Raw genomic sequence first — 22,019 nt, 5'->3', positions numbered from 1 at the left:
TTTTAAAATATGCTGATAACCAGTTGCCAACTGTGTCATATTCATATCTGTGATATATCCAGTTGCCAACTGTGTCATATTCATATCGTTTTCACTGTGCTGTATGTAAAATTTGCGTTACCTTGTCTTTATTGAAAAAATATGATTAACGTTACCAGCACGAAATTACCAGATTACTGAGTGCCCTGTTACAGTGTTTACCTTCTTTTTATTCACATATTCATATATTTCTAAATAATTACTTTGTGAAAAATACTGTAATAGGATTGCAGATTCAAGAAGTTGCCATCTAAAGTATAAAAGCATGTTTATTTTAAAGATTTGTTTTCTAATTTATTTCTAATTTATTAAATATTGATTAAAATAAATATATATAAAAATATCGGCTTTATATCGGCCATCGGCCACCCTGCTCTCTAAGATATCGGCATCGGCATCGGCCATCAAAAAAACAATATCGGTCGACCACTAGTTGTCGTGGTAACAAACACCACATCAACCGCTTGCGCATCCGTGTATAAAAAGCATTTTAAGGGGGCCCTTGGATTTTGGCGGCCCAAGGCGGTTGCCTACCTTTGCCTAATGGTAAGTCTCTTAGTAACAGAACAGTTTTGAGTGCGATTGTTTGTCTGAAGCTAGTGTGCTGTTGCTGGTGACAAACAACCAACTCTTGCTTGTATTTACTCTTGTGTACTGTGTTAATTTTTAGTTTTTTCTTGTGGTTCGTTCGTCATCGTCACTTTAGCATTATTTTGCATTATTTTGCTTCACTTCAGCTATAATAAAGAGACATCCACTCATCCAATTTGCATTTTCAGGCCCAAGATGTCGTAGTCGTGTAAATGAACGGCCAAAATGCATAAAAAGTCTTTGTTTTTAAAACGGTGCCGTGTAAACAATTATTCTATTTAATTTCTGCACATTTTGGAATGTTAGTCAATGCAAGGTTTAAAATGTACCCTGTGTGGCTTCAGATTTTGCCTTGGTTCACAGGATCATTTGAGGCACTGGGCCATAACCTACACCTGCAAAACTTCCACGCTGTTTGTTTGGCTGAGAAAAAAGCATAATTATTCATGATGAAAATAGAACAACAAGCAAAGTCTCAGAGGTCTTGCAAATTTAAAGGCAGCCGTGCAAAAGCCCTCCTCTCTGCATTCAAAATTGCGCATACTCATCCCGTGTCTGTCCAATAAAGTCAAGAGTCATCAAACATTAATCTTAACAACGTTCTGCAATATGAATTGACTTTTGAGACATGAAAAATGGTTGCTTTACAAAACCTGAGGTGCAGATGTCAAAGCAGTGTATATTTTGGCCACAGCCCTCACAAATCTCTTTCATAATCTCCAGGCTGGAACTCATCGTCATTATAGATTCAGAGCACAAAGCAACACTAATTTTCATGGTGCCGCCATGGTAACCAGACACACAGTTTACTCCAAGGGTCTCAACACTGTACTTCCCTCTAGGCTAACGCCAATACACATTTCTTCAGTAGAACCGATAAATAAATAAACAATTAAAACAAGAGGAATGTATTGACCAACTGCCATGCATGTTTTAGCTTCAAGCTCTGCAATAAAGGTCCAACCTGTGGATTTGTTTTCAATGAATAACAGAATAAATCCAGTTTAAATGATCACAGGAGGTTTAGCAAAACTCCATGTATGGTTTCAAATGTCAGTCATGTCTACCTGAAACTATTCTGTATAATGCCGCTGCCAGTATCTCATAGCCTCATCAAGAAAGAATGGGCTCAACAAATACAATGCAGACACAAATTCAAAAAAAAATATATATAAAAAAAAATTTTTAATAATATATATTTATAAAACTAAATAATATTTCACAATTTTTACTTTTTTTTTACTGTATTTATGAGCATACTTCTTTCAAAAACAAAATCTAACTCCACATACAATACACATTGTATTGTTTACACATACAATATACGTATGCTATGCATATTTGTGTGAATGAAGTATGAAAAACTATCCTTCTTGCAACTCTCTAAAATACAAATGTGAGAAAAAGGCTTTCTGCCAGTTTTTGCCTGGATGAGCAGCAAAACATCTTTAGCAGGTTCTGAATTCTTAATGAGTTTTACCTCACACTCTACATTATGGATGGCTGAAAAAACAAGATGTCTTAAACATCTTGGCACATTATTGTGCCACTGCCACAATTACAATCATACCGCTCCAACACTTTAAAAAAAAATAATGCTATGTACATACAGTCAAGTTGCATCAACAGCATTTGTTACATGCTGTCAATTATCAAAGAAAATAATTTCTTTGTTTCCCCCAGTCTGTTCAAAGCGTGTGAGTCTCTTCAGAAGACTTGGATGAACTGCTAGATTTATATGGATTACATGTACACTGAAAAAAATAATTCATTGGATTTACTCAATTGAATAGTGGACATTGGTTGCACACAAATTGTTTGCTTTGGTGGCCACTTACACAATTGTGTTCCATCAACACAGATTATTCACGTTTAGACAACACAGACGAACACAGACTATTCATGTTCAATCAACACAAAGTAAATTATATTAAATATAAATTGATAAATCTTTTCAGTGCATGAACCAATCTTAAATGCTAAGTTTACACACTCTTTCAGCCAAAGCATTTACTATTAGTATTGCTGAATCAGTCCACAACCTAACCAAATGCTCCAATCTTCTCCACAATGGTAACCCTCTGTAATTTAAATGGTTCTAATAATTTGAATGTAATTGAACATTAAACACAATTACACACTATCAAGTCTTCCCCTTTTCTAATTTTCTCAAAAACACATAAAATAACACTTAATTTTAACATTTATTCTCTCTTAATTCAGCCATATGCAAAGCATGCTGGGAACTAACAAGCACCGCCCAGTTTCAGGTAATGCAACACAAATCATTCATGTAATCCAACACAAATGGATTAAGTAAACTTAAATTTTACCTATATTTAAGCAGATTGAACACAATCAAATTAAGTTTGGACAAAATGTAAAGCAATTGTGTTGCTTAAGCTCATTTTAATCAAGCAATTTGAACAAGCAGCAAAAATCATTTTTTTTTCAGTGTATGATGTATTTATGAACTTCTTGAAGCGTGCAAATGTTGGTTAAAATGATCCCAGCGACTAAAAATGCTGAATTACATGCCCCTTGTAAACGGCCCCTCAGTGAAGGGAGAAAACAAGGAACAAGTGGGACTAATCAATTAACAAATGAGTAACCATGGAAACAAATGGAAACATACATAGAAACCATGACAACTAATGAACAGGGACAATGAAAATAAGCACTATGGGGCAATTTACTTGACACTGTTTTCAACTAAAACCGGAAAAAAATATGCATTTTGGCCATTCATTTACACGATAATGGCTTTTTGGGGGCCTGAAAATGCAAACTTTTGAAAATGTTTTTGAAAACAATATTGTTATTGTCTGCGTGTAAACTACAAAAACGCAAATTTGTGAAAACGGTGAAGTCATGTGCATGCGTATTATGTGTTCAGTCTTTAGGCGCGAAGTGTTTCTTTACATAGTGACATCGCCAACTACTGGCCTGGCAGCAGAATACAACATTTTTTGTAAAAAAAAATTGCGGATCCATGTGAACGGGGATCGTTATCGCCTGCACGCGACAAATGCAAAGGAAAAACGTTTCCGTATTTAGTACATTGTTGTCGTGTAAATGTACCTAACACTGGTAAAACAGAAATCTCATGTGACACAGGCTTTAAAACCTTTTTTTTTTTTTTTTAAAGAATGAATGTCCATTTTGTATCTCGCTTAAATAACACATAAGTCCTGCCTCAAATGACACACCATTGGTCTTTCACGTCTATCTGGTACTACGTCACCAAAATGTGGACTTGATGAGGCTTAGGGTGACAGGGCCATTGTGAGGATTTGATTAATTATGAAATCCAGTTTTGCATCCGTGTTGAGTCATGTGCCACACTCTCTCCAAACAGTACAGCTCTAGTTACGATGTTTGAGCAGATATAATCACATTCGAAATCCTGAATATGAGGCCAGAGATGAAGGAGAAAGAAAGAGGGCCTAAGCGCTTAAATACAAAAAAGACTGTTTGAAGTTAGATTTTAACAGACAAGCCCTTCGTAGTCCCAGTAATTGTGGAGCGTAATGAGAGAGAGGCTTTGATGGATGGATTAAGACCGGTCTTAAGTCTGCAGTCTCCAGAGTCCCTGTGTAAACTTGAGTTGAGTCAGTGGCACCACAGAGGCAGACTGCGCTTACTCACCCACCCGGACTCTGTCATTATTTTTTCTTTTATTCGCTTTTATTCCTCCTCAGACTCATCAATATTCCATAGGGTCAGGTATCATGCACTCCGCAATTCCTCCTCAGTTTGACTGACATTCTAAGACGTGCACAAGCACACACACATATAAAATAAAAATGTCACTTAAGGCTGAGATGGAACTGTGGTGATGCTCTTGGCACTGATGATGATGAAAAAAATAACTAGTGGTTTGTCAGATTTATCCTTCAATCTGATAGTTTACTTTGCTTGATATATAGCAAATGATTGCAAAATGAATGTGTTAAACAAGATTCATTATGTATGCTTAATTCACGATAAGTATGCAATTAAAAATATTAATCTACTGATAGCCCAGGTGTCACAGGTGTGTGCAGACAGACAGATGAAGAGGCAGATTAATAAAGTCTAATGCGAAATTTAATAATAATAGTCAAAAACAGGCAGAAATCCAAACGGGTACCGTAAGCGTAAACGTGACCGGGCAAAAAACAGAGGAAAAGGAGGAACTTAAGTACTGACAAGGTAATTAACGAGACACAACTGAAACAAACAAACTCATAATGACGGTGACCATGGTAACAAAGGAGTGGCGGGAAAATCAAATGTCCATGTTTTCCAATGAGCCTACTGTGTGTTAAAGGGTGCCATGCTTAAATTCACTCAACGCAAATAAAAAAGCCACGCGTCAAAGGGTGTAATTTGAGTTTTCAGAAGATGGCCTGCAATTTATGATTGGACACATATCATTTCCTAGCAGGATAATGGATTAAGTATGGATTAAGGAGCGTATGTCTTCCTCTGAATTGCACAGGTTTAATAGCGGGCTGCTTGGGACTCAGAGGAGACTGTGCGACCCTGAGCGGGCACTGCCTCTGGGAACAGCCCATTAGAGGTGTAATTACAGCTTGGGTGTGATAACTACGCTACACTTCACTACCCACCACACACAGGCTTTATTGCAGGTGTACATTACTTAATGCCTTCATTACCAAAGACAATCACTTAATTATATAGTCTGAGGAAGAACATCAAATGCACGTCAGAATCAATTTGAAGGCTGATAATGGAGGCGGTAGAGTTGTTTATTGCCAACCTGACAAGTGCTCAGCTAGATCAAAGCTTTTCGAGGAACCGCTTGAAAGGGATATTACTGTGATTGTGCATAGCAGGTTATCTTTTTTCATCAATAAACTAAATATACTAGAGATAAAATGCAGACTGCACATATTCAGTCCGTAAACTCATGGATTTCACTGAAATAGAATTTACTTTCATACTATTAATTTTGTTTTTCTTGTCAAATGTTTGAAAGAAGAAAGATGAAAATTCTGTCATCATTTATTTGATCAAAAAACACAGTAAAAACAGTAATGTTGGGAATTATTATTACAATTTAAAATAACTGTGTTCTATTTTAGAAACATTTTTTTCTGTGATTACTCCAGACTTCAATGTCACGTGATCCTTCAGAAATCTCTCTAATATGCTGATTTGGTGCCATTATCAATGTTCTGCTTAATATGTTTGTGGAAGTCATGATTTTCTGATGAATAGAAAGTTTCAAAAGAAAGAAATAGAGTTGGCACTTTATTTTACAGTATATGCACTAACGTGTACTTAGTGTTCCTATAAAGTACTGGTAATATGAGGTAATGGGTAAAGGTTAGCATTAGGTGTAGGTGTAGGTTCAGGGTTAGAACAGTTATTACCCAGTTATTGCAATTACTATGATAAGTACATAGTAAGTACATTACCCAAAGTAAGGACTGTAAAATAAAGTGTTACTGAAATGGAAATCTTTTGTAACAATGTTAAAGTCTTTACTGTCACTTTTGAGCAATATAATACACCCTTGCTGAATAAAAGTATTAATAAGTATTAATTAAAAATATATATTTTTCCCACCCCAAAATTTTTCAACAGTACTCACCCCTGTGTCCCTTTTATAAAACATGATATGATATATTTTGAAAGATAGATACACTAGATACCACTTTTAACTGTATGGACAAAAGGAAAGAAAGAAAGAAAGAAAGAAAGAAAGAAAGAAAGAAAGAAAGAAAGAAAGAAAGAAAGAAAGAAAGAAAGAAAGAAAGAAAGAAAGAAAGAAAGACTGATACATTATTTTAATTTTGTGTTTAATGTGATTTAACATTTAAATTATTATCATTTTTTACATATAAATTTCTATAACTTTACATATAAATTTCTATAACTTTACATAATCCTTTATTTTGAGTTAATGTACTTTTGTACTTTTGTTAATGTATGCATTTTGAAGATGCTTTTATTCAAAGTAACTTATATTTGCCTTAAAGGTATACATTATATCACTTAATGCTTTCCCTGGAATTCGAGCCCTTGACCTTGATGTTGCTAGTAGCACCGTGCTCTAATGTAACAATGTATTCAGGTTGAGTATGAGATATTAATGTGTTTTGATAGACATAGCCCATCTGTCCATAATGGCAAATGGAAAGACCATTATATAAAGAGCATTTATCAAGAGCCATCACTACCATCACATTATTGTAATGCACATTATTGTAAAACAGTGCTCTATTATGTTAGAAGAAAGTGTTTGATAAACAAACAAGGCATTTAATTCTACAGTCGTAGACCCTCAAACCAGCACAAACTCCAATGTAGCCACGCTTAACTACCTTAAAAGTGAATTGTCATTTCTATAATGCTGATATCACCAAATAACGACTGACCTTCAAAACACTCCAGATTGTTTTGCTTTTGAAAACATTAAGCAACTAATCTAGACCTCAATCTCTAGATTGACTTTAGACCTGTAGTGGTCACATCACAGGTAGTACATGTGGAGAAGTGGAAGTGTATTAAGCTCATCCTTCTCTCATTGTAAATGCTGAAGAATACGCTAGTGATGGATCAATATCTAATTTGCCATCCTCTGTATTTCTCCACATGACAAATGCAAGTACTTATTAGCACACAATGTCATGCTCATCTTTCCCAACTAAATAAAAATCAAACCAGTGGAGATGCAGACATACTTCAAAGTAAAACACATGTTAAGCCTACTACAGTACGTAGCATACAATATTAACAAGAACTTTGCATTAAAATATCACATTAGTTACCTTTATCATTTGAAACTGTAAATTATTAAGTATGATAAACAATTGTGCTACCATGTTGATTTGTTCCAATAATTTCCAATGATTTCAAAATCCAGATCTTAAAGCGATATTTTGGTATTGCATATTTTGAAGAATGTTGGTAACCAGTTTCAGTTCTTTTTTTTTCTTTTTTTTTGTCCATACAATGGAAGTCAGTGGAAAGCAAAACTGTTTGGTTACCAGCATTCTTCAAAATATGTTCTTTTATGTTTAGCAGAAGAAAGAAATGCTGACAGGTTTGGAACGACATGAGGGTGAGTAAATTATGACAGAACTTTGGACTATCCCTTTAAGAACCACTGAGATATACCACCACAGAAGGACATAATGGACACGGGACAGTGTTCCTGGTTGCCCACCAGATGACAAACCTGATTTGGTAGGAAGGTAATTCAAATATTTTTGAAAGACAATGTGGTTCAATCTGTTTATTTGAGTATCTTATTAACCAGCTATTAAAATAATCGTTTGTTTTCAGTATTTCCAATTGAACTATGGCTCCATTTGTCACTACCTTAAAAACAATTATTTAATACAATTATCCCAGACACTAAGCAAGCAATTAAGATTAAAATTAGACCATAACTGTGATCATAAGGGTTGCCATGCCAACAATCACACAGTTTTTCTGAGGTACTATTGTGAATTGTGGAAGCAAAAAATAGGAGAACACTGATCATGACATTTAATTGAAAAACAAATTAGCCAGAATTTAAAATAATATTATTATAATGAATATTATGTAGCTGGATGACATCTGTTCAAATGAACATTTATGTATGCATGTATGTACATATTTACGTTTGCTTTTAAATATGTGCCAGCCTGAGAAAGAGGGCTTCCCCAACTGTGCCTTGGTTCCTCCCATGGGTTTTGCCTCATCAGTTTAAATATCTTAGAGAGTTTTTTCTTGCCAATGTGGACTTGGTTTGCTCACTGGGGGTTTAAGGCACTATTCTTTGTAGAGCTTCTTTTTGAAAAACAAGTATTGTGACAAGATCTATACAAATAATTCAAATAGAGCTGTTCAGGTTGTAGTCCTAATGTATCCCTTTCAAATACTGAATAGATGGGCTAATATAAACGTTTGAAAACAGCCCCAACAATACTGCCTGCTTTAATGAATGATGTGTACTTAAGCAACCATAGCAACATTTCAGATTAGAAGTGCCTTAATTAGTTGTGGCATAGATTCAATAAGGTGCTAGAAACATTCCTCAGACATTTTGGTCCATATTGACATGACAGAATCACGCAGTTGTTGCAGATTTGTCGGCTCCACATCCATGATGCGGATCTCCTGTCCCACCACATCCCGAAGGTGCTCTGCTGCATTGAGATATGACAGTAGAGGCCATCTGAGTATAGTGAGTAACTCATTGTTCATGTTCAAGAAACCATCTTGAGATGATCTGAGCTTTGTGACATGGCGCGTTATCCTACTGGAAGTAGCCATCAGAAGAAGGATGGACATGGTCAGCAACAATACTCTGGTTGGCTGTGGCGTTTAAGCAATGCTCAATTGATACTAAGGGGCCCAAAGTTTGCCAAGACATACCATTACACCACCAGCACCAGCCTGAACCGTTGATGCAAGACAGGATGGACCCATGCTTTCATGTTGTTTACGCCAAATTCTGACCCAACCGCTCACTTGATATTTTCTATTTTTCGGACCATTCTCTATAAAACCTAGAGATGGTTGTGTGTGAAAATCCCATTAGATCAATTGTTTCTGAAATACCCAGACCAGCCCGTCTGGCACCAACAACCATGCCACTGTTCAAAGTCACTTACCTGTAAATCACCTTTCTTCCCCATTCTAATGCTCAGTCCTAACTTCAGCATATCATCTTGACCATTTGATTTGCTGATTAGTTATATATATACAAATGAACATTATGACCACATGCCTAATATTCTGTTATGGATATATATCCAGCAGAACATTGCCCAGAGCATCACACACCCTCCACCGCCTTGTCGTCATCCCACAGTGAATCCTGGTGCCATCACTTCTTCAGGAAAACGGTGCACACATACATGGCCATCCATGTGATGTAAAAGAAAACGGGACACATCGGATCAGGTGACCTTCTTCCATTGCTCCAAAGTCCAGTTCCGACACTCGCGTGCCCACTGCAGGCGTTTTCGACAGTGGACAGGGGTCTTCATAGGCACTCTGATTGGTCTGAGGCTATGCAGCCCCATACACAGCAGAGTTTGATGGACTGATAACCTTTATTACATTTTTGTGTAACTTGTGCCACAATAGACCTTCTGTTGGCTTAGACCAGAAGAGATAGCCTTTTTGCCCTTATGCATTGGGTGCCCAACACCCTGTGTATGGTTTGTCCCTCCTCGGAAAAGCAAGTATTTTTGGTCAAATAAATGCAGCCTTTGTGAGCATAAGAGAAAGGATAAGACAATTTTACCCTGTCTTTTGCATGGTTTATAAACTAAATAATAAAAATATATTACATTTTGCAGTCTCTATATTCAGTTTACATATAAAAGAATGATAGCTTACTGCAAGAGAATGAGCACGATGAGCATGAAGACCGCCATGATGATGTAGGGCATCCCAGGAACAGTAGTCAGGGTCAGGGGGTACAGCCCATTAAAGATCGTAGAAGCAATGAGGATGCAGGTCGCTTCCACTGAGGCAGAGAAGGAGAACATGGCACCTGAGGACAGCAAAATTCAGGTCAATAAAGACATGAAACAGACATCTAGAGAAATTCAGCTGAACCAGACTCAGTTGGCTGTGGGAAATACATTTGAGTGAATTCATGTTGCATTTTACATGATTAACACAGATTTCTTGGAATATTTTTGCAATACATGCATGAAACGGAAGTCTCAATAAAGTATTATACTAAAATTCAGACCAAACACCTGTTGTGCAATTTCAATATTGATAGGCTACATTTGACAGACACTTTTATCCAAAGTGCATTAAAGTACATGGGGTCTCTCGGAAATGTAATCGGACTATAGAAAATAATAAATGGCCTTAACGCATGAGGTGGGAATTGTTTTGTTGGATGTTTAAAGCTACAGTCCGTAACTTTTGGCACTCTAGCGGTTAATAAACAGAACTGCATGTGTCTTGCGGAAGAACATTGTAGCCGGAACTACTTCTCTTTGTTTATGTTCATGACGAGTCACACAGGTACCGGGCTACTCCGCAGCAGTGCAACACGAACCAGTCTAAAATAGTCCTAATATAAACACTTATTATAGGTGTACCATAGTGATTCAGGATAAGAGAAAAACACGGTTTGGAAAATCGATTCAGATCAATTTTGAACACAAAAAGTTACAGCTTTAAAGTCCCCTGTGAAAATCAAGCTTTTAATGTTGTTTGAATGTCTATGTGGTGTTTTTAATATGCTTTGACAACCACACTGTTAGACTTTTCAAGGGGTTTTTACAGTAACTTACTGGCAACACTGTTTTCAGTAAGTTACTGTAATTAAGATTTACAGTACCAAACCGTATTTCAGTTTTACAGTAACTACATGGTACTGTAATTGTGTAATACAGTGCATTACTGTAAAACCGAAGCTAATCAGTACACTACTGTAATAAAAAAATGATTTGTACTAAATATAAATTAGATTTCATAATTTTGATATATGATTAATTTTATTTTTATCCTACATAAGTACTACTGACAAAGAGTATTCAACTTTTATACAAACCAATTAGACAAAGTTATCACAAAATATTTTTTTATTTATTTAAAACATTTCATATATATCACAAAATAAACAGTCTGCCGATGCTGAAAATGATGTGTGAAATTTTTCGGGTTTTGAGTTTAGGGATAACGTTTTTTGTGTTCATTTTAACTCATTCATTGTGTTAATGATTTTAACAAAGTAAATATGTCAGAAAGGTTAGCACAAAGATGTGTAAACGTGTTAAATTAACACATTATGTGCTGTCCTTCACTGCACACATTGTTAAAAACATACATAAAATCATAAACAAAATGTTAGCATTTAACAAAATGATTGTAGAGTCATTGGTTGTTTATCTTATACAAGTATTATAATGAAATATCAACCATTACGTTCATAAAACTGCAGAATATAAATACATTTTTAAGCAGTCAAAAAGGAAATGTCCAACACAGGACAAAACACAGTTCTTTTCACAATACATGACACATAACCCCACCTTAAAAATAATTTCACTTATTTACAAAAATTTGTTGCATGTACACTGGTGGCCAAAAGAAGAATTAAGTCTTAATGTTAATCTTTGATGCTCAAGATACATTTCTTATTATTATCAATGTCTGACTGTCTACTCCTCCATCTTTTCTACAACATAGGAGTAAAAGTCATCATCAAAATAATCTTTAAAAAGCCAACACAATGTTTTTGTCCACCTTTGCGAATAAATGAACTCCTCCAAAGATTGGTTCCTGTTCAGAACTTGATTGACAACATCAGAATGTTCCCTGGTCTATATGTGTGTCCACAAACACAAATGTACTCAGTCCTTCAGAGGAGATCCCGGTTCCAACACTATATGAGAGAGAGAGAGAGAGAGAGAAAATATTAGTGTCAAATTATTTTTAACTTCCTTTTTTCACATTTTTATTATTATTTTCACAAAAACTTAAGAATATATATTTGTAAACAGCTTTGGTCAATAAATAGCATACAAAATAACTAAATTAAATTATGCCAGATTAAATTTTAATACTTACAAATCCTAAATTCTGTCCAAAAATGCTGAGATCCATAGAGAGAAAGACTGAAATCGATAATTTTAGCCCATTTCAGCTAGTCTGCAGTGAAGGGGTCCCTGTTTGAGACAAATACACAGTAAGACACATGCAAGAAATCACTGAGCGATGATCATTCTCCTTCCTACAGTAGTTAACCCACCTGTGCGCTGATGTTAGGACCTTCCTGGTCAGGTGGGACTGCAAAGGTAGAGTCTTCGGCCTAATAAAATAGCAAAATAATGCAAAAATATAAACTTAAGTTGTTTAGAGTGCTAGATTTGGTATGAATGAATTAGAGTTTTACTGCAGTGCTTACTTGGATACATTTAATCTGGTGAGACTGAACAAAGAAAATGGTCCATCTTCTGATTGGTTCATTTGCTGTGTAATAAATATACAGTTTGACATGATGCAAAGGTCACTTATTTGATATAAAGTTAGCCAATTGTATAGAGATTTTATAAGATATTGTATGCTACCTAGTCTGCACCAGTGGCGCCAAAGCACTTTTCACATATTGCTAATCATTTCAGCAAACTTAATCTCAAAATATATCACAAATGGCCTACCTCCGGAATCTTGCTAGAAGTCACTGGCGCGAATTGCCGCTTAGTTGCCTTTAAACACATACAAAAATGGAAGTAAATTTAAATTCCATTAAAAAAAATAAAAAAATAACATGTTATAGTTTGCACACTAATGCTAAAACTATAAAGGTTCTCATCAGTAGGCCAACATTATCTACAACCAAAACAGAATTTCACATTAGTTTATTCACATTTATTGTTAATGTAAACGCGTTGCTCGTTGGCATGTTTTAACTCGACAATTGAATAATCTAACAAAGTCTGTAAAATGAAACGTTAGCGCAGTTTACCGTGGTAAAGTTCGTTACCGCCATGATGTTGACGAGTAGCTAGGCTAACGTTATAACATAGGTTAAACTGGGCACAATCCTGTCAACACACTAAGAATGTTTTTTTACCTTGCTTGCTGGTCTCTCTCTCTCTCGGTGAAGTGAGTTCCGTCTCTACCCCGGGCCAGACACGAACGGCGCGATCCAACAAAAGACAGTCAGAACCCAGTGATATTACACTGGATGCTCCCAGACAGTGTAGTGATGCACCGTTATATTTCTGACGTACGGTACTCCGAGTCCAAACACTCGCGCTATTTCTGACAAGGGACAAACAGGTTTGCATTTTGTATTAATGGTCCGGTCGCTTCAATGTGTCCAATATAGACAGCCTTTTGGCTATTATAGTGTTGTAGACACGCGGTGTAAGGCAAAAATTAGGAAATAAAAAGCACGATGGAATGGTGCCAGCTAGAGAGACCGTTACGTCAAATACAGTAATATACACAGCGAATTTAAAAAATACAGTAAGTCTCTGTATGTGGTGTTAGACGTCATGCCCATGATGCAATGGGAATCACAGTTATTTACTGTAAAGAGAAATAGCAGTATAATACTGGGGGATTTAAAGTAAATAACTGTAGAAATTACAGAAAAGTCTAACAGTGCATGTACAAATGCATAAGTCAACAACATTGCTGAGTAATTTCTCCTTAAAACTGCAGTGAACCAAAGACAGTCTCAAAAACGCAGTTTAAAATCGCTGGTGTTTCTGACCTCAAAAGCTACCATGTAACCGATCACGTTGAACGAGTGGATCTCTGAGCTGGTGTGAGTGAGTGGAGGCGGGGCTAATTTGCATATTCGTAGAACTGTGAAAGCTAAATGAAGCTAGGGTTCAGAGTTACATTCAAGCTATTTTAAGGCAGGAAAAAAAAAGTTTAAATATGTCATTTTGGTGAGCAAAGATGAGTTTTAAGGGATGAAATTATTGACTACAGAGGGACTTTAAAGTGTATAATAAAGTTGGATGGATGGATTATAATATTATTTTAATATTATTTGAGCTCAAATATTACCCCTACATTGAAAACATGATTTTTTTTAAGTAGTCAATCTGTGACTCTCCTTTACTAACTGATAAAGATATCTAAACAATTCTGGATAAAACCAGTACCGATTCATTAATATGCCGTGGATGCACCTGAAATTCCTAACCCATGATTTTATCTGAATGAAAGAGTAATGGTCGCGGAAACTGAGGTCTGTGCAGTAGATTGTTGGCATGAATAATGGTTTAAACCATTTTGATAAAATATCTCCCTGTGCTACTCTGAACTTCGTGACTGCTCTGACTAACTGGAGCAGAATGAGTCGCGGAGCATCGGGGCAGCCTGTAAGTGCCTGGAACACGCAATACGTATTGATCTTCGCAGAAGCTAGAAGTCGTGTGAGTGCCCCTGAATGACTGGTAACTGCAATAGATTCAGTGACACATGCAATCTAAGACACAAGCACTGAAAAGGCTGTCAAAGGGGAAATGGGCAACTTGCACAGTGAAAACAGTGCATTTATGGATGGACATGGCCTGTCATCACTATGTCCTTTCACAGTTGTATCACTCTTGCATCAACATGAAAATAAATAAAACTAATGGGAAGAAAGATGTTTGTGTGTCCACAAACTAAATGGATGTTTCCTGTCGGTTTGGCTTTCAGCTGCATGCTGCTTGAGTGGAAACGAGGGTGGATATGAATATGAAAGTCCGCTCAAGATGTTGTTTGTTGTTTCTCTGTTCCTCTTGCATTGTTTTCCACTTAGCCGAGTTTGATAATTCTATGATTTTTTGAGAAAGCCGGTGTTCAGTTTCCCAGTTAATTATGCATACTGCGATGCCTCTCATTAAGGATTTGTGAAAGGACAATGGAGATTAAATCTTGGGCTTTTAGCTACGTTATCAGGCAGAAACAAATGTCAAAGAAAGTAAAGATGTAGAGTAAAAGCATGACTCAATTCAATTCGTCATGGTGAAGGTCAAAACACTTTCCTCACGGTATTTCAGCTCATTTGTGGGCTTATAGATCGAAACAGGGAGAAGAAAGCCATGATGTCGTGTATCACCCTGTAGCCCAAAACTGGTTGCCCACTGAAGCTAAGCAGGGTTGAGCCTGGTTAGTACTTGGATGGGAGACCTCCTGAGAAAACCAGGTTGCTGCTGGAAGAGGTGTTAGTGAGGCCAGCAGGGGGCGCTCACCCTGTGGTCTGTGTGGGTCCTAACGCCCCAGTATAGTAACGGGGACACTATACTGTCAAAGAGCACCGTCCTTCGGATGAGACGTTAAACCGAGGTCCTAACTCTCTGTGGTCATTAAAAATCCTAGGATGTCCTTCGAAAAAGAGTAGGGGTGTAACCCCGGCATCCTGGCAAATTTGCCCATTGGCCTCTATCCATCATGGCCTCCTAATCATCCCCATATATATATACTGATTGGCTTCATCACTCTGTCTCCTCTCCACCAGTAAGCTGGTGTGTGGTGGTTGTTCTGGCGCAATATGGCTGCCGTCACATCATCCAGGTGGATGCTGCACATTGGTGGTGGATGAGGAGATTCCCCCTCCATGTAAAGCACTTTGAGTACCCAGAAAATATATAAATGTAAAAAAATTTTTTATTATTATTACACATTACATAAAGGATCATGCCCTCACAAAAAAACACAGTGATGGTATTAGATGGTAACACCATAGTACTGAATGATTACTATATTCATGGTGTTTCCTGTAAGATTCAGAACAATTCATTTTCAATACATTTCAATTCAATTCAATTCATTCAATTTGTATTACCAGTTTTACTATGAATACCATAGTTAAACTATGGTTACTGTAGGAAAACAATGGTAAATATGTGGTCTTACTACAATTATCACTGATTCATTTCCAATTCCAAAACGACTATCCAAAAAAAGATATTTATAAAAAAATTTAAATAAAAGATTTGACCATGCTACCATGTCTAAAAATATGTGCTGTGTCCGTATCCTAAAACCATAGTATTACCATTGGTTTCTATCGTTGGTCTCTATGGTATCAAATAAATAAATACCTTGACACCATAGCAAAAAAAAAAAAAAATCATAATGCTACTATGGTATCTCCATATTTTACTATGGTTAAATTAACCATAGTGTTTCTATAGTAAAACTGTAGTAACCATGTGTTTTGGGCAGATTCATTGTCATTTTCACACCATACTGTACATTCATTTCCAAAAGGACTACTAAAAAAAAAAAGATTCAGGAATTTACAAAACAACATGTCAGTACCACCATACGTTTAGTACTTTCTTGTTTGTGATGTGTGTCTCTCTTTCTCTCTCATTTGACCTCTTTCAGCTTTCTCTCTGTCTTAGCATGGTTCTGTGTGAACGTGAATTTTTAACACAGTACCTTGTTCATCAGGTCCCACGATGGCAGAAGACAAAGAACGAATCACTGCTTGGCTGATACCAGCTGGAGCACCGACTACAGCAACTGCAAAACCACAGGACAAATACCACTTTAGAAAACTGTTAAGATTAAATACATAGACCTACACATACATATAAAACATAGCTTACACAACAAAAACATCACTTAAAGTTACACATAAGCCACAATTAACTAATCTGGTGAGACTAGAAGAATGTAACCAGTTCTGAAGTAAGTGAATCTAAATGGAATATTCAATAATTCATGAGCTTAATCTATATGCATGGAATTCTGAGAGGTAATTGTGATTACAGAGCATGGGCTTTTCCTAATAGCTCAGAATGTAAAGTCACTCGCTCGTCTCGGCAGCCTGATCGTGCATGATCAAGAAAAGCAGATCCTCAAGAGAACAAAATGTTTTCTGCATTTGCGTTGATGCGTATGCGGTGAGGTGTATCTGTGCACGCGTCAGTGTGTGTGCCGGTTCTGCACACACCACACATGCGCTGTACTAGCAGAATAGAGGTTATGACTCCCGTGTGCCGCCGCTGTGCCCCTCATTATCGCAGCCAAAAGAAAAGACCAGCAAGCAAATTCCACCTTCCCTGGCACTGATTATTCATCAGAACCGCCACTCATCGCCCTTTAAATGGCTTTAGTCCGCCACATCGATTAGAATAACAATTTCCTCAATCATTTAATTAATTAACAGTATTAACTCTGATCCGGCTGTCTCTCCCTGAGAGTGGCAGTCTTCCACAATGTTATCATTACTTACCACACTGAGAACTCTTCTTTAGAGGTGTAGCCCTTCTGGAACAAGGCATGGAGTTCAGACAGCAGTGAGGATGTGAACCATAAAAAGTCTGATCAGGTAGACTTTTTACCCATTTACCCATTTGACTGTCTTGTTAAAACAGTCAGCTGAAGTGAAGAATGTCAGGCCTCGAGTGGAAATCGCTTTGTGCATGTCACATACAGACAAAAGAAATCTACATTGTTTTAGGAAAGAGAGATGTGCTTTGAGGCTCGCTGACAGACTTAAAATAGGGTCAGTTGTGTTGAGAGTAAAACCTTGTCGTGTCACGGTAAATCACATTTTACTTTTAATGATTTTTTAAAATCTTTTTGTAACAAATCTCTTTGAATTTATTTGATTAAAAAAAATGTATAGTCTAAAATAATAGACTAAAACAGTACTATTATGAATATATATATTTTAAAATGTAATTTATTCCTGTGATGGCAAATCTGAATGAGTCTAATATGTTGATTTGCTGCTCAAGAAATATTTCTTATTATTATCAATGTTGAACGCAGTTGTACTGCTTAATATTTTTGTGGAAAGCATGATACTTTGTTTTCAGGATTTTCTGATGAATAGGATAGATGAATTTATTTGAAATAGAAATATTTTGTAACATAAATGTCCTCACTATTACTTTTGATCAGTTTAATGCATCCTTACCAAATAAAAGTATATATTTTTTTCAAAATTAGACAGTAGTGCAATATATAATATTTAAAATAATTACAGTATTTCTTCATTATGATATCAGGAGAGTTGACATTTCACCCTGGCATTTTTTACTAACAAAATATCTAAATGAATTTGAATTCAGAAAGCAACAACATGCTTATCATAGAAGATTTGTATTCAAGTTATTGTATGTATGAATTGCATTTTTAATGTCTTTTTGAATTAATGAACAGGCCTGGACAAAATAAATGAGCGTAATGTCATTGACCCTTCTGCAAAATTAACTTGACAATGATTTTACGGATCATTCTTCATGCACAATAGCTCTTCAAGGAGCTTCATTGTGTCAATACATCATTTAAATGAGTCATATGAGTGATGGGAACTTACCAAGGAAGACCATCCATGTGTTGTTTGAGAAGGCGAGTAGGACGTAAGAGGCGATTCTGAACACAGCGCTGAGTTTTGCTAAAGTCATCTCCTTAATACACCTCATCAGCACAGGGAATAGACCCAGCAGACCAAAGCCCTGTCAGAGAGCATCACAGCAGGTTAGATCTGAGCCAGGATTAAAAAAAACTGCCATTATTTGGTTGACGCTCAGTCAATTATAACTGAAGCACCCTATTGTATTTAAATGCCTTGAAAATGAGCAAAGAATGTAAATGGAACAAAAGCTAAATGGATCCATGATTATCTAATCAGCTATGGGTTCATTGTTAGCTTACCCAAATTCATTTCACTTTAAGATCCATGTATAAAAAATTAAAAACCTTTAACAAGCATTACCCATAAATGTAATCCAGAGTCCCTTGTAAAAACTTGAATATTAGCTAAGCCAGCCTAATACACCTGCTGCCAAAATATGAGATAACATTCAAAAATATCTATATGGCAGTTTTTCCCCATGGTATCGATGTCAAGCCCTGGTTATGTGTATTTGCCATAATGTTGCTATGCATTTGCTGTGATTTGTAGCTCATTTCTAGGTGGTTGCTAGAGTATTGTTGATATTAGCTAGGAGGCTCAGAGATATTTGTCTCAGGTCCCTCCTACAGTGTAAATCTATGGAATTTTTCACCTGTATTTGATCACCAATTATTTAGGTGGTACTATGATCATTCAAAATTGTTAAAATGATGCTGATGTCGAATAATGTAATATAAAAGTTGCATAATATCTGAAATGCATGATCACGGCACTAAACACTAGACATTTCTGGGGTTCAGCTTGTATAAAAACAAAGCCCATACATATTTAGATTCTCTCAGGTGCGTCTAACCAGTGCATTAATTAACCTTCAAGCTCTGTGCTTGATGAAACAGTGTCAAAAGCAGTCAGGCTGTTTCACTCAGAACGGCTGAGGGCACTTGAAAGCGAACTCACCTGCTTCCACGTTTGCGTGTGAACACGCGTGAGAGGTGCGCGAGACGTGGCGTGACTCATTTGCCCTGCCTGCTCATGCAAACAGTTCTGATTTAATTACCCAGTGTCAACAGACTTTGCCACCGCCTCTGATTCGCAGCAGAAAACATAATGGGAATGCATAAACATTCCACGGAAAAGGTCAACGCTCCGTGTTTTTACTTTCATCAACTCATTAGAGCCTGGAGTGTTTAATAATTCCTCTCCAACTCCACGCCACCCTAATTACAAGTCAATTCCAGCCCTGCAGCCATTTATAAAAACCGCAAGCGTGGAGCCGTGTGAGCCAAGATTTTGAAGCCTCAGATCTTTAGAAGCACAAGATCAGCTCCCCTCCGCGATGCCTTTGTATTTAAAAAAGTTCCTTTGTCTGTCCTTTTTTTCCCTCAATTGACTCTTTCAATTGCGGTTAATTAAAACTTTTTGCTTAACGTATTGGGTGGCGGCTCGCTAGCTGACATCCCCTACTGACAGAGTGTATAATAGGTTCCATCAGGATCGATGCCTTCGGCTTCCACACAAAAGGCAGCAAAGCGATTGGAACCCCAGTGGTGCATCCCGGTATCAATGGAGAGCCATCACCTCACCAATCAGGAAGGGTGCTCTTTAAACTGGCAGGCTTTGTTTAAGTGTCACTCTAAGACACAGCATCGACCTGCTCAGAAGAAGAGTTTCCCATGGCAGGTGACAAAAACAAAGCTGCCTTCAACCTCTTTCCCATCCCTACTGCTGTACAGACCGCCTCAAACTGCAGAGCCATTCAGCTAATGCCACGGTGAAGGAGCACCTCAATCAATAGTGAAACTCACAATTTGCTAGTTTTACTTTCTTCCCAAAACAGAACATACAGCAGTATTCAGTATGCTTCATTTCACGCTATCTGCATGTGAGAAATGTACGCTAGTTAAAAATGTTGGGGTCTTAAAGGGATAGTTCACTTTGAAATAAATTTTTGATATGTTTTAGCTTACCTCAAGGGCATCCAAGATGTAGGTGTCTTTGTTTCCGCAGTAGTTTCAATTTTGATATTTTTAGGTCAAACCGTTCTTGTCTGTCAGTCATATAATGCAGGTCGATGGTCATTGTCTCAAAACACAAGCACAGAGTCCAAATTAAAACAATTCCCCATCGTCCAAATGAAACAATTCCCCATCATAAGTACACATTGATGGCCTAAGACACGAAACGAGCGGTTTGTGTGAGAAAACGAACAGTATTTATATCGTTGTTATCTCTTGAACACAGCACACGTCCAAATGATCTGACGGCGCGGGCGGGTATAGATATATACATAGATGTCGCCTTGGCTACGGTTTCGTTCCAATGAACTGCAGTAGCGAAGGCGACATCTAGTGTATACAAAAAAATATCAAAATTGAAACTACTGCGGAAACAAAGACACCTACATCTTGGATGCCCTTGAGGTAAGCTAAAACATATCAAAAATTAATTTCAAAGTGAACTATCCCTTTAAGATTTTTTTCTGCTTTTGAAAGATATCTCTTATGCTCAGCAATTCATTTGATAAAAGAACACAGTAAAAACCATTAAAATACCTGTTTTCTATTTAATATATTTTTAAATATAATTTATTCCTGTGATGTCAACGCTGAATTTTCAGCAGCCATTACTCCAGTCTTCAGAAATCATTCAAATATCCTGATTTGGTGCTCAAGAAACGTTTTGCATTATCTATGTAGAAAACAGTTGTGCTGCTTAATATTTTTATAGAAAGCGTGATATATTTTGTTCATATGGATGCTTGTTTCCGCCATGTAATAAAGAAAAAATTAAAAGATAATTGCGACTTTTTATCTCACAATTCTGACTTTTTACAAAAGTCGAGTTACAAAGGCCAATTCTGAGGATTTTTTTTTTCTTACTATTGTGAGTTTACATCTCAGAATTCTGACAATTGAGAATCACAATTGCTAGATATAAAGTTCTGAGTTCTGAATTCGCAATTCTTAGTTTATTTCTTGCAATTCTGACTTTATAACTCACAATTGCGAGTTTATATCATGCAATTCTGAGAAAAAAAGTCTGAATTGTGAGATAAACAGTTGCAATTACCTTTTTTAGTTTTTATTCAGCGGCAGAAACAAGCTTCCATATGTTCTTTAATGAATAGAAGTTTTAAAAATCAGCATTTATTTGAAACAGAAATGTTTTGTAACAATGTATAAGTCTTTACTGTCACTTTTGATCAATTTAGTGCATTGCTGTTCAATAAAAGTATTAATTTCTTTCAGAAAAAAATAAAAATCTTACTTACCCCAAATGGTAGTGTAAATGGAAAGCAAATTGATTCAAACCAAAAATATCACTTATCAAATAAGATGGCACAACAAAAAACAAACAACGTTGTAAATACTATAAAACCGTCAAACAATGCAATCATGTTAATTATCCATTGTTGATTACAATTGTACGACTATGAGAAATTGTGAAATATAGTCCCAATTACATTTGACATGTGACAATCATTTGCTCATTTAGTATGATTTCAGATGGCACATCTTTATAGTCATAGTCATAAAGACTGGAACATTGCTGTCCACAAAACCTACATTCTTGTTTTGACAGCATG

The 22,019-nt window shown here is 36.5% G+C and overlaps 1 protein-coding gene and 1 long non-coding RNA gene across 2 annotated transcripts in view; both read right to left on the bottom strand.

The window, feature by feature from the left end:
* Positions 1–22,019, bottom strand: part of LOC311281428 (proton-coupled folate transporter) — a 35,474-nt gene that overhangs the window by 5,672 nt on the left and 7,783 nt on the right. The window contains exons 4-6 of the mRNA XM_084394360.1: positions 18,395–18,533; positions 16,504–16,587; positions 9,982–10,138 (exon numbers count right to left, since the gene is read on the bottom strand). Coding sequence (XP_084250486.1) covers positions 9,982–10,138; positions 16,504–16,587; positions 18,395–18,533 — 380 coding nt within the window. The remainder of the gene's footprint in view (positions 1–9,981; positions 10,139–16,503; positions 16,588–18,394; positions 18,534–22,019) is intronic.
* On the bottom strand, positions 11,884–13,442 carry LOC311281430. Its single transcript, XR_014625795.1, has 5 exons — positions 12,768–13,442; positions 12,515–12,579; positions 12,359–12,418; positions 12,178–12,275; positions 11,884–11,992 (listed from the first exon to the last, which is right to left on the bottom strand). It is a non-coding gene; the product is annotated as an uncharacterized lncRNA (long non-coding RNA).

Source organism: Rutilus rutilus (genome assembly GCF_951802725.1).
Source record: "Rutilus rutilus genome assembly, chromosome: 21".
NCBI lineage: Eukaryota > Metazoa > Chordata > Actinopteri > Cypriniformes > Leuciscidae > Rutilus > Rutilus rutilus.
The sequence above is the reverse complement of the archived record's forward strand: the minus strand, read 5'-3'. Positions and strand labels throughout refer to the sequence as shown.